General features: G+C 44.1%; 1 protein-coding gene across 1 annotated transcript; it reads left to right on the forward strand.

Annotated features, from left to right (window-relative positions):
- Positions 1-3,181: 3,181 nt before the first annotated feature.
- mecp2 (methyl CpG binding protein 2) lies at positions 3,182-12,421 on the forward strand. The gene is made up of 6 exons (XM_086127929.1): positions 3,182-3,314; positions 7,277-7,412; positions 7,499-7,695; positions 7,774-7,967; positions 8,056-8,192; positions 8,313-12,421. Exons 1-6 carry the CDS (start codon positions 3,283-3,285, stop codon positions 10,185-10,187), a joined length of 2,571 nt encoding a protein of 856 aa, XP_085984055.1. The 5' UTR covers positions 3,182-3,282; the 3' UTR covers positions 10,188-12,421.
- Positions 12,422-13,699: the final 1,278 nt, after the last annotated feature.

The following is a 13,699-nucleotide window of genomic DNA, read 5'->3' on the forward strand; positions in this document are numbered from 1 at the left end:
TAAATTACATCTTAATATATTTTACTAGGAGTTTGCATGTTCTCCCCGGGCCTGCGTGGGTTTTCTCCGGGTACTCCGGTTTCCTCCCACATTCCAAAAACATGCATGGCAGGCTGATTGAACGCTCTAAATTGTCCCTGGGTGTGAATGTGAGCGTGGATGGTTGTTCGTCTCTGTGTGCCCTGCGATTGGCTGGCAACCGATTCAGGGTGTCCCCCGCCTACTGCCCGAAGACAGCTGGGATAGGCTCCAGCACCCCCCGCGACCCTAATGAGGATCAAGCGGTTTGGAAAATGGATGGATGGATATATTTTACTATTTCTATATTATAGCAATCAAAACCTGCAAGTTTTTTTCTTCTTTGCATTTTTGTAACAGATGTTGCCAATGTGGGTGGCACAGTGAGCAACTGGTTAGCAAGTACTCCTCACAATGCTCCATTCCGACTTTGGCCTTCCTGTTTGAAGTTTGCATGTTCTCCCGGTGCCTGCGTTTTCTCCAGGTAGTCCGTTTTCGTCCCACATTCCAAAAACATGCATGGCAGGTTAATGGAACACACTAATTTGTCCCTAGTCATGTCAGCTTTATTGTCAAATATGCTCTATGTGCAACGTACAGCACAGATGACATTTCTTTCTTCTCAACCACAGTGTAAACATGCAGTGCATTGAAAACACACACAGCTAAAAATAAGGGCAGCGAAACTGAACCGCATAAAAATACATAAAGACATAAATATATAAATCCATCCATTTTCCGAACCGCTTGATCCTCACTAGGGTCGCTGGAGCCTATCCCAGCCGTCTTCGGGCAGTAGGCGGGGGGCACCCTGAATCAGTTGCCAGCCAATCGCAGGGCACACAGAGACGAACAACCATCCACGCCCACACTCACACCCAGGGACAATTTAGAACGTCCAAACAGCCTGCCATGCATGTTTTTGGAATGTGGGAGGAAACCGGAGCACCCGGAGAAAACCCACGCAGGCCCGGGGAGAACATGCAAACTCCACACAGGGAGGCCGGAGCTGGAATCGAACCCGGTACCTCTGCACTGTGAAGCCGACGTGCTAACCACTGGACTACCGGGCCGCCCTAAATATATAAATATAAACAAATAAAACAATAAATAGCAATCAACAGACAACCAAGGGCACTTGTGATTATTGCGGGTTAAAGTTAGGTAGTCATTTTAAGTGCAAATGGTGGTTTGCCAACAATTGTCTAAATTTACATATGAAAATTCAAAATTTTGGTCGAGATTTTAGCAAGCACCGTGGAAGCTGACATGTTTGATTTGCTTTCGCGGGACACATAAAATGATGTGGCGGGCCAGATCTGGCCACCGTGCCTTGAATTTGACACCAGTGGATTAAGGCATTCACATGGAAAATGCGTCTCTATTTACGAAATTTCTTCCGGAAACAATTAATTTCATAAGTAGAGGTATCACTGTATGCATTTTCAAATTATTTGCCATATACTCATTTACCCATAAATGTTGCAGCTGTTCGCTAGATACAAAGAAAACCAGCCAAATAAAGTAGGCAACTGTGAGGCCAGGGAAACAATATAAAATCTAGTCACACCAATCTAAAGGAAATGGCAAAACAGAAGACAGCCTACCCCAGCTGTCTTCCTTCGGGCAGCAGACGGGGTACACTCTGAACTGGTTGCCAGCCAATCATAGGGCACAACAAGACAAACACTAACCATTCAAACTCACAGTCACACCTAGGGAAATTTTGAGCGTTCATTCAACCTACCACGCATGTTTTTGGAATGTGGGAGATAACCAGACAACCCGGAGAAAACCCACACTGGCATGGTGAAAACATTCAAACTTCACACAGGAATGCCGAAGGCTCGAGACAATGCTGGGACCTCTGGACTGTGAGGCAGGCTGTGCTCACTAGTCGTCCACCGTGCTGCCCATATTTCAAACAGATGTTATTATATTTGCATTTCAACTAAAATAATTTAACAGTTCAAAACTAGTTTTTTAAAACCTGCGCTGGGTCAAAGATTTTGATCAAAAGATGATTTCTAAAACGTATGGCTTTGATAACACAACATGGAAACATAAAACTCATTCATTCATTAATGAAGGAACCCCAGGATGAGTTATGAAGGAGATGCCTAACTGAACAGTCACTCCCATCCCCCAAAAAGAGATCTTTCTTTTTTTGGAGAAATTGTGAAGAATGAACAGATGTTTACAACTGCATTTCCTCTTTCCATCTTTGGTGAACTTGTTGGAGCTTTGCAATGATGTTTTTTAGGCCAATGTTCAAGGCTATAAATTCCATACGAGCACTTAAACATGGCACAAAAGGGCAGCTGTCGTTTTGTCACTTAAGGCTAAAAGCCTTTTAAACAATGCCGGCAAACTTCTATGCTTTACACGAAGGTGCAAAGCATACAAACATACAATGTTTAATTGACCGCTCGTTTGGGAGCCACATTTTTTTTTGACCAGATTAACACACATGCGCAGATGAGAGCTGCAATTCGCTTATTCCATCAGGTTTTTATCATACTTTGTTGCTATTGTTTTATGACAATCAGTAATAACAATAATCATCATCTTGATCATAATCACAACAATAATAATTGGGTGGCACGCTGGCCTCACAGTGCAGAGGTGCATGATTCGATTCCGGCTCCAGACTTCCTGTATGGCCTTTGCGTGTTCTCCTCGTGGCTGCGTGGGTTTTCTCCGGGTACTCCGGTTTCTTCCCACATTCCAAAACATGGAGGGCAGGTTAATGAAACACTCTAAATTGTTCCTAGGTGTGAGTGTGAGCGCGAATGGTTGTCCGTCTACATATGTCCTGCGATTGGCTTGCAACCAGTTCAGGATGTAACCCGCCTCCTGCCCGAAGATAGCTGGGATAGGCTCCAGCACGTCCCATGGGAGGATAAAATTATTAGAAAATGTTTTGATGGATTAATTATTATTATTATTATTATTAATATATAAGTAGTAGTATTAAAATCATCATCATTATTTATATCATCATTATTATGTTTTTATTTTTAGTTTTATGAGATCGTTTTTCCATATACGTAAGTGAAAGTCGTCATCGTCTCAGTCAGACGCTGGCTCAACATCTCGCGAGATCTCAGCACGCCTTCGCCCCTCGACATTTCAGTGTTCACGTTGACATCTCGCGATGTTGACGAAGTGACGGTGTAGGAAAGGGAGTTGGAGGGGGCGGGGTACAGCAGAGATATTTGGAGGGTTTTTTTTTTAAATATAAAATTATTTATTTAAATAAAAATGGCTGCCGTGGAGAGCGAGGAGGAGAGAATGTACGTAAGCTGCTTTAAAAAAAAATAATTTCATAATCTGGTAAAGCGTTGCTGTCTTGGCCGCCTCCGCCATCTTTTTGTCGTCTTTTTATATCACTTCGAAGTGCGTTCATTTTACACCGGCCTTTCTCGGCGGTGCGAGCTTAACTGGAATACGTCACCCACTTCCAGCTTAGTCTCTACTTTACCTCCCGTTAGGACTCGTCAGTTTGCTCAACCCGTTTTCCGCGCCACTCCACCGAGTACACCCCGGACCCGAGTTGAGCAGACGTTCGTGTACGCTTGGAGGTTGGCCCGCGGGATGGCGATGCCATGCCCGCCTGCCGCCTTCCAGCCTCGGGCACTCAATGGTATTAGCACGCAGGTGTCTTGCAGGTTATTTGCTAGTCATTTGCTCAAGACTCAGTGTTTTCAATGGTAGTGAATGGGTACATATGAACCTGTGTACTTGCCGTTACATGCCCATAACCCTTCCGGTCAGCATCCTTAGCCCAAGTGCTGCTGAGCCAGGCGTCACATGCGCCTCTTGTTGTCACCACTTAAACCTCGTAGAGACATGATCACAGTTTAGGGTGAATATGTCTAGCTGCTAAAAGTGAGTGACTTTTTACCTCTAGTGTGTGGCCTATTGTCCTCACCAGCTCACCTCTTATGACTTCTGCTTCAACTTCATCTTTGTCATCCTCACCTCAAACCAGAGGACTGCCTTCCCCCACCTCCTGCCAGCGGTGCTGGGCTCAGTAAAAGGGGCTCCACCAAAAACACAACACTATTGTTGAACCCCTCTGATGTAATGCAAGTCAGAATTCAACCTCAAACACACTTAAAGTCACACAAACAACCTCAGAGTTCAAGCTGCCACTTCGTGATGTCACCGCAGTGTAGAGCTCAGTTCAGCGAGCTTCAAAAAATTGGAATGTTTTGCCTTTTTGTGACAAGTACTCCAAATGTCTTTTGCTGTTAAATAGGAAGATTATATATGGATGAGAGTGGCCGATGTTGATTGGCCGAGAAGCAGGAAACAAGTGGAGTGTGCATGTGAGAGATGGTGTTGCAGTCGGTTACAACAATTACTTTCTATGTTATCAACAAGAATTTCAGATTGTCACTATACTACATTTGTTTAGATTTGTTTCCGTGAACAGTGCTTAACTTCTTTTTACACTCGTGTGACAGTTACGCTGTAATCAGAGTAACAGTGCTAAAAACGCAAAATGTCATTGATGACTCTCAAAAAACACACACATGCACTTTTTTTCTCACTCGCTTGCGATATAAGTTCACAATAGTAGTCAAAGGGTATATGTAATTGGAACCTTTCAGTTCTATTTTAAAAATCACTTATTGTAAAAGAAAATACGAGCAGATGGCCAACTTTATGTACCTGTTGTCTGTACCTGTGTGATGGTTGGTTTAGTCAAGGATTTTAAAAATGTTTATTGTTTAATTGTTGAAGCTGCTTTTGAAGACAAAACTGTTGAAGATACTTAGAAGTGCTCTATGTACTAATTGTCTGGAAGCTGTGTGAGCATGTTTTTTACATTTACACTACATTGCATTTAAAGCAGTTACGGTTGACTTTTAGTGGTGAGGAAGACAGTTGTGGCCTACTGTAGAACTACCAGTTGTGGTTCAAGATCCAATAAATTAGGGCTGTTACCGTTGAATATTTTTAAAATTGACAATTCTAGCGATGATATTCTAATAAAAGTAATAATTGCACACAATTTCATTTTGTATTGAATTGTATTCCGAAACAATTTTTTTGCTATTTGCTCTTTATTTGGTATTGTTTAATGACAACAACTAACTAAACAACAACTAAGCAATATCGCTCAAGAGGGACTGATGTACTCACCGAGTGTTCTGAAACTGGTTCCGCTACTGCTTCACTCATTGTTTTCTAAACTAAAAACAGATGTTTGTAAATGTCCTATTTTGATTAAACACAAAACATTATCAACAGACTATCTGTCTGCTTTTGTGAAGGACAATAGAAATTACAGAATAATTACGATTGAGATTTTTTTTGCGCTTATTCCCCAATCTGCCCTGTTTTTTTCATATGAGTTAAAAAAATAATAATCATCATAATAATAAGTAATAATAAGAATAATATTTATGAATAATAATAGTATTTATTAATATTAATTCAGAAACAGGTAGATTTTTTTCAGAAATCCATATTACACAAGCTTTTATTTAACAAAAAAAAAAGAACGAAAATATCTCAAAAACCTGATCCAGAAAAAAGTAAAGATGTTTTGTTGTTGAGTAATTTGCTAAAATGTAATGTTTTGTCAGTTGTCAGTCTCTCCGTCCTGTCATTGGTTTAGCTACTATCACTTCTGATTGGTTGAGCTCTATGTGCGGCTGACGCTTCATAAAGGATGGAGGGCAATATCGGACCATGATTCAAAATTCACTTTCAGGGTGCACTTTTGAAAAAAAAAACAGGTTTAAGAGGCTAGTTCATCCAACATTCAATCCGGAATTTTTTCGGGGGCACTTTCAGAGTTGTTACCGGTATATATAAGTGGAACAGTCAGCATACACAGACAAGCGGGAGCCTTAGCATTAGCAACTGTGGTGAGTGCGGTTATTATGATAATTTTTAAAAAGGTTTTTATTTTGATAAAAATTGATTGTGTGTATATTGTACTGGAGAGGTTTGGAGTTACTGAAGTGATGTATTGGAAGATAAAGTTTTTTTGGCTATAGTAATATTCTACAAATTGTGAAATGCTCTTCTTTAAGGCCACATCATGGCCTCTTTCTTATGTGGATATAAATCAGATGTGTATGTTATACGTGTAGGGGAGAGTGCTTGGGAGGAAAATCTTGAAAGTTTCTGTGACAGTTTAGGAACATGTTGTGCAATGTGAGCATAGCCATACTCATATGGAGTTGGGGTTTTTTCGGCATTATTTTGTGGTGCGATGGCGTTTTTAAGAGGTGGATTAGGTCACTAGCCACTGAAAGCCCAGGTGTAAAACTCACCGCCTCCCACTACTCTACAATTGATTGTATTTTATGCTGGTCTACTCTATGCAACTGGACTGTGAAACCCTTTCAAAAATATGAATTCTTTGACTGTTTTACTTTTTTAAGGCTAATTTTCCCAAGATCCTATTATTTCCATTTCTTCTATTTGGAAGTTTTTTTCCGAAGTTGGAACAGCATCCTGGAACAGATAGCGACTTTTGAATGTGTTTAATATTGTCACACTCCTGCTTTGAATGATATAAACGCAGGGAGGCCATCAGAGACAAGTACATTTGCTCTTCGTTTCACTTGCAGTCAAAATAAACTGAGACTCAGAAAAAGAGGGGAGGAATTTAAAAAAACGGTTTAGAAGTTCCGCGCAGGTAAGCAAGCGTGTGTTGAAGATGACTTCCTGTAGCATGCAGACTCTGACCGCCTTAAAGAGCGGAAGGATTAGAGTGCGTGGTTTCTCTTGTGTGAAGTTCCATGTCAATCAGATCACAATAATTTAAGAATAATTTAGCAACGTACGATAACTTTTCATTTATGAAGTGTTTCATAAAATTCAAGTGTCATGTAAAAGTAGGAGTAAAAACAAAACAACGTTGTTCAGTTTGAAGAATGGGTTACACGGAGTATGGTGATGCTGGGGTCTCAATGTTTTGAATGTTATGTCCCTTCTTGTGTGTATTATTTGATGATGTCTCATGCATGAAACTGTTTTGGACTGAACTTTGATGTAACTTGGTTCTTTTTTCCTGAACAATCTTCTGAAATGCTGAATTGTACAAGGCGTATTGGAATTTAGAGGTCCCACCATATTTAATGTAATTGTCATGTTTTCGATATCTTGAAGATGCACTTGAAAGAGAAGGAAAAGGAAGGGGTGTAGATAGTAATTCATGACTGTTCTTGTCAGTGATTATGCTGCAACTCACTAATTCATCTATTTGTGCAATGTCATCTGTCTTCCACAGAGAGGAGGCCACAGAGGGCCAGGAGGAGAGAGAACGGCCACACAGTAAGACTAAGAAGGCTCGCAAGGAACGGCGCCATGTTGAACAGGTGGCCATATCTCAGGAGCCCTTGCCCTCATCAGGGGTGGAGATCTCAGTGAGTTAAGGCCGCGCCAAAAGCGTCATCATTTTGATTATGGAACATGGTTGTGAAGTACGTTTATTGTCGTGCCTCCCTGGTAGCCATCAGAGCCGATGGCGGGGCCCTCGCAAGCAGCAACCGGGAGCGAGTCTGCAGGATCTCCCAGGCAGCGACGCTCCATCATCCGAGATCGCGGACCGCTGTACAACGACCCCTCGCTGCCTGTCGGCTGGACCCGCAAGCTCAAGCAGAGGAAGTCCGGACGCTCTGCAGGGAAGTTTGACGTCTACCTGATCAAGTAAGATGCACTACAAACATGGTGCACCCATCCTGTTGTTGCGGACCTAAGCTAGGAGCTTTTATTTTTGCGGCAAAGCTCGGAGGGAAAGGCTTTCCGGTCCAAGGTGGAGCTCATCGCTTACTTCCAGAAGGTCGGTGACACCACGACTGACCCCAACGATTTCGACTTCACCGTGACAGGACGCGGAAGCCCCTCCCGCCGGGAGAAGAAACCTCCCAAGGCACTAAAAGTGGTCAAACCTTCTGGTAGAGGCCGTGGAAGGCCCAAAGGTACAAAATGGTGGCAGTGTACAATGTCTACTGGTATGTACGGAGCGAACACAAACCCGGTGACGGCCTGTGTGTGCTTTATGTTTAGGCAGTGGGAAGATACGTCAAGTTACGGAGGGTGTAGCTATGAAGCGCGTGGTTGAGAAATCTCCTGGAAAACTGTTGGTCAAAATGCCATACAGCAAGGCGGAGTCCACCGGTGAGACCACACCCACCACTTCAAAGGTGCGAAGTGTGGCGTTTTCAGGAATGCTGCGTATCATACGAGAATATTCATAACTTAGTGTTGGAATGTGTTAATGAAAAGAAAGAGTCTTACTTGTGGGCGTGGTGACTCCATTTCAGGTGTCAGCTCCTGCCCTGCCGTCAGTCAAGTCACGTCCAGGCAGGAAGAGGAAATCAGAACAGGATCCTCCCGCTCCCCTGCAGACTACACCCAAAAAACGTGGCAGGAAACCAGCCTCGGCTTTAGCAGCAGCGACAGCTGCCACGGCATCTTCCTCGTCAGCATCAACCTCTGGTATGTCAGCAGCAGGGAGCTACGCCGCCGCCGCTATCATGGCCGCTGAGGCCAAGCGCAGAGCCACAAAGGAGTCTTCCAGCAAACCCGTTGTCCAGGAAACAGCCCTGCCAATCAAAAAACGCAAGACGAGAGAGACAGTTGAGGAGAGGGAGAAAGTTCAGACTCCAGGATCTAGCACCACCGAACCTGGAAAGATGGCGCCCTCCGAGGGGGAGACCAGTCAGAAAGAATCCACACAAACTACCCAACTTGCCCCTTTGGAGGGGAGCCAGTCCCAATCCCAGAGGCCGCTTTCTGCTCCCCAAGAAAGTCACTCACACGGACATAAATCGCACAAAGGGAGGAAGCACAAGGAGAAGAGTGGAACAGCAGAAAGTCAAGAGGAGGAAGTGAGCGAAGACATTGATGAAAAAGGAGGAAAAGATGGAAGGAGTAGTAGCAGTAGCAGTAGCACGAGTCCGTCCAAAAGCCACAAAAGGAAGGAGCGCTCGCCACACAAACATCATCATCACCATCATCACCATCACCATCATCGTCATCATCATCGCCACCAACAGCACTCCCCTTTGCATCATCCTCATCCAGCATCTGGACCCGCCTGCAAGTCCCGACCCAAAACCGATCTACACACTGAATCCCAGTCCACTGCCCCCAAACCACCTCCCCTTTCACACCCCTCGGCTCAACCCTGCCCACTGCAAGCACTCCAGACCTCGTATCCAGGTCAAAGCCAAGCTCTGTCTCAAGTTCCAGTTACTCAGTCCTCCCCCATCAGGCATTCCCCTCCTCGGCCTCACCCCCACAAAACATCACCATCAGTCCAACACAAAACTCAGCTTGCAGTTCAGCATGCTTCACCTCCATCAGCCTCGCAGGACCAGCCCCCACAGACAAAGAATCCTCATCCACAACCCCAGTCCTCAGTAATGCTCCAGTCTCAAACCCAATCCAGAACCCACTTTGAGGCTCAACCACTTACTCAACTCCAAACTCAGATCAGGACGCATCACTCAGCCGACCCGCAAATACAGCCCAGAACCACGGCCCAACCCCATCTACAACACCAGTCCAGAACCTCTGCCCAAACTCACTTCTCATACAGTTCACCCACACAGACTCAACTTTCGACAAAGATGAGCCCCTCTTTGCAACACCAACTTCACATTGAAAGCAGACCACAAACCAGACACTCTCTTGCAGAGTCCAGGCCCCTGCCGGCCCGAGCGCAACTACATTTGCATCAGATTCAACCACAGATGCCCAGGCCGCAATCGCAACAACTCCCACTCCAACAACTGTCTCTCCGCATGAGACCCAACATGGTCTCTGCTCAACAGAGCGAGCAACCTCAAGACCTGAGCACCACACCCTCCACTCGCAGCCAGGAGGGGGGGTCCATAACCGAAATACCAGTTGAAGCAGGACGCGTCTCAGAAAACAGAGAGACAACTGGGGAGTCGAACAGCACTGCGATGCCTTCCAGCTCAATCTGCTCCAATCCCCCTGGAGGAACAGGGACAGAAGACGGTGTCAGTCTTGTGTCCGGGGCAGAAGGCAGGGCGCGGCTACGGGCAGATTCGGAGGCGGTGGACGAGAGCAGGGAGCTCAGAGACATGGTACCCCCATCTGCCGTTCCCTGTCCCAGCCGAGAGGAAACAGTCGAATCTCGGACTGCCGTCAGTGAAAGAGTCAGCTGATGAGCGGGTGCGGTTGGAAGCGGAATCCGCCTTTGTTGTGGACTGAGGTGGTACCAGTGAGGGCTCTTCCTTCATCTTTGTGCACTGTTGTTCCACGGAACGACCCTTTCACTTTTTGTCAATGGAATGAGCGCGAAGCTAGCACTGACGATGACTGAGAATGGATGGTGTCATTTTTTTAGGGGAAAAAAAAGGAAAACATAGATTTAAAGTCTCTGTGTGTGTGTGTGTGTGTGTGTGTGTGTGTCTGTGTGTGCGTGCGTGTACATAATCAAAAGGCAGCTGTTGTGTCCCGCTCGTTTGGGTGGATGAATTGGGGGGCAGTTTAAAACTGAAAACAAACGGCTGAGTACACATTGTCTCCAACAAAATGTTGCTTGCAGAATATAATCAGTTTATTTTATTTTGTATTTTTGAAAGTTGATTTCGTCTTTACAGCTTTAAAGTTCAATGTAATTGACAGATACTCCCTAGCACGTGACTGTACTGCTGACTGAAACTGCCTATTTCAGTTGAATGGCTTCATCAAAGACCTTGTTTGTTTTCTCACCTCTTCCAGTGCCCCAATCTAGTAGCCAACAGTTCTACACTTTGTCCAGACACCTGATTTCAAACACTTGAAGACTTGCGCTGACAAGTATTGGAATCTTCCGGAGTGATATTCAAACTGACATCTGATAGTCGATTTACACATGAGTCGTTCTTCCATTTTGGTTGTGTTTCCCAAGGAAGCACGCATTTCGTCAAAGCGAACCACACGTAACTTCTTCTTCACCTTGGTTCTGATTAGAGTTTCCTCTTTGTCTTGAATGTTGTGGAACAGCCTCTGGAAGATTTGGGAGTTGAGATCCATCTTATTCCATTTTACTGTTTTGCCAAATAAGCCGAACTCCTCTTGCGGGGTGCCAGCAGCGGCAAACTACATTCACCACCATATGTAAATGGGAATTCTACAACTTTAACATTCTGAACCCATTTGGTTGGTTGAAGCAGGAGATCTACTGATTACTTAACATGCACACATCGCAGGTTTTGCTAGTAGTTGCAGGGCAGGGGTCGACAAGCCAGAATTTAGTAGGATTCACAGACCGTTTGGATGATAAAAGTGGTTCCTGTTCGTTTGTTTGTTTTGCTGCTTTTTTGGAATGTTTTGTCTTCCTCCCATCTTGCGAAGATACAGATAAACAATACAGGTTTTCCTGTCTTTTTTCACTCATGTTGTAGTCGTAATATCCTGTCAGAATGTGTTGTCATCGGTCACAGCGCAAGAGAGTTTTATCCTAAACAGAAACAGTACAGTTCTTGGAAATAATGGTAGCCTGTGCCCTTCTTCAGTTTTGACAAATTTGCAAGATGTTTCGTCTAAGTGTCCACTTCTGAATTGGAGTGTTTAAGAAAATCAAGGAAATGTCTGATAAGATAACCTTTATTTGTCCATCAATGGGGAAATTTGTGGATCGTGGATGCTATTGCCATGGATATCATGCACTGATGTGACACATGACACATAATGAAGCCTTCCATGCGACAAGTGTGTTGGAGAGTATCATCGGTGGAGGAGCTCAGATTTTACCGTGATTGTTTCGGTATCGCTCAATGGTACCACAAGTGAAAGAAATTGCATCCCAATTGCTCATGAAGGATGTCAATCGAGCCAAACATTCAAAAATGTTCTCAATCTTCCGTTTGGAAGGGATACACTCATGCAGTATTCCTACATTTGCATCTTGGCATTCTTCTGACAGCTAGGATGTGGTGACATTGGAAAAGTGCACCTCACTTGGGAATCTTCCCGCTGAATTGTGGGTCACCTGACGACCCAAGATCACCTTTGTGTTTGTGGCATTTGGTGGCCACAAGCCCCGTAGCTGGCCTTTGTCAGACCGAATGGGACCAGTGTAAGCAGCCGCCGTATTGCATGTTCCAAAGTCTCGTGCCTATAACCTTGCGCGTCTTGCCGGAAGCCACCATGTCAGCCAGCAGCCATGTTGTTCCTAGACTTAGTAGTGATGTGTGGTGAGCTCATAGCTGCTGAATAATAATACTCTGCTTTCAACTCAATACACTGTCACTGTAGACTCACTAGTTTTTACCGGGTTATGAGTTCTTTTTCTTATTAAAAGCGTTTGTTGTCCCCCCTACAAGTGTCCTTGTCTCATCAAGACTTTCTCACACACACACACACACACACACACACACACACACACACACAGAGTCTTAACGGTACAATTTCGGAAGAATTTTCACATTTCTGGCAACTTTCACGCCAATACATTTCCTAAATAAAATCTACACATTTACTCAGTCCTCATGTTACTACAAAATAAAATCCAAGATAATTTTGTGTGTGATTTTGTATTAACATGAGGTTAGGTTCGGGGAACTGAGTAAATGTGTAGATTTTATTTAGGAAATTGGCGTGAAAGTATATATATATATATATAGAGAGAGAGAGAGAGAGAGTGTGCAGGGTTTGTTTCCGGCTCAGGCCTCTTTGTGTGGAGTTTGCATGTTCTCCTCATGCCTGGGTTGGTTTTCTCCGCGTACTCCGGTTTCCTACCACATTCCAAAAACATGAATGGCAGGTTGATGGAACACTCAAAATTGTCCCTAAGTGTGATCGTGAGTGCCAATGTTGTTTGACAATGTGTGCCCTGCGATTGGCTGGCAACCAGTTCAGATTGTACCCTGCCTATTGTCCAAATTCAGCTGGGATAGGCTCCAGCACGCCCGTGACCCTCGTGAGGACAAGTGGAATAGAAAATCAATAGATGGATAGATAGATAATGCCAGAAGAATTGTCCTACTTATACTGCTGTGGAAGGGAGTGGGGAGTGCTCATGAAAATGAGACGCGGGTAATTGGGAAGGTTGGGCGCACTACTAGTGTCGCTCTCTGTCTTGAGGCCAGGAGCTGCTAGCGTCCTGTGATGGCAGGACTTTGCTCATTCGCCAACACGCAGATTTTGTAGCTTCTGTAAATCACTGAGGTAAAATAAAATAAAGTAAAAATAATCAAAATATTAACCATTCACTTTTTGTGAATACTGTACTTCTATTTACAGTACTTAAACGCATCATCCGGCTGGGATGGTCCATTTTAAACTAACAAGCTCAATTTGATTTTTTTTTGTTTTTGTTTTTTTAAATCATTGCCCTTTTACTGGACCTGCGCGTCAGGGTTACCCATCGTTCATGCAGTCGTAGTGGGGTGAATGCTAATTCTGTCCAGCCAGAGATGCAGCTTGGCATCGCTGTGCTAAGGCCTGTTTTTTTTTAAATCAGGAAATTATATGAGTTTGCATTTTCGATTTGATCAATTTGTTTTGGAGGAATCGGTCAATTCCTCATCTCAGAATGCATCTATCTAGCCAGCACTATAGCCATTGTACAGCTGGGGTCAAACTCATTTTGGTTGTGGGCCACCTTGAATTTAAGTCATCCCTCAAAGGGTAGGTATGACAGTGAACTGAATTGAATATTTAATCATCTTATCGTGTTATTAAATATACC

Source organism: Hippocampus guttulatus, chromosome 1 (assembly GCF_054856545.1).
Source record: "Hippocampus guttulatus isolate MCC_2025c chromosome 1, RoL_Hgut_1.0, whole genome shotgun sequence".
Lineage (NCBI taxonomy): Eukaryota > Metazoa > Chordata > Actinopteri > Syngnathiformes > Syngnathidae > Hippocampus > Hippocampus guttulatus.

Coding starts and splice junctions, on each gene's coding strand:
- mecp2 (XM_086127929.1), top strand. CDS start 3,283: ATGGCTGCCGTGGAGAGCGAGGAGGAGAGAAT. Junction 3,315..7,276: donor GAGAGCGAGGAGGAGAGAAT/GTACGTAAGCTG, acceptor TGTCTTCCACAG/AGAGGAGGCCACAGAGGGCC. Junction 8,193..8,312: donor CCACACCCACCACTTCAAAG/GTGCGAAGTGTG, acceptor ACTCCATTTCAG/GTGTCAGCTCCTGCCCTGCC.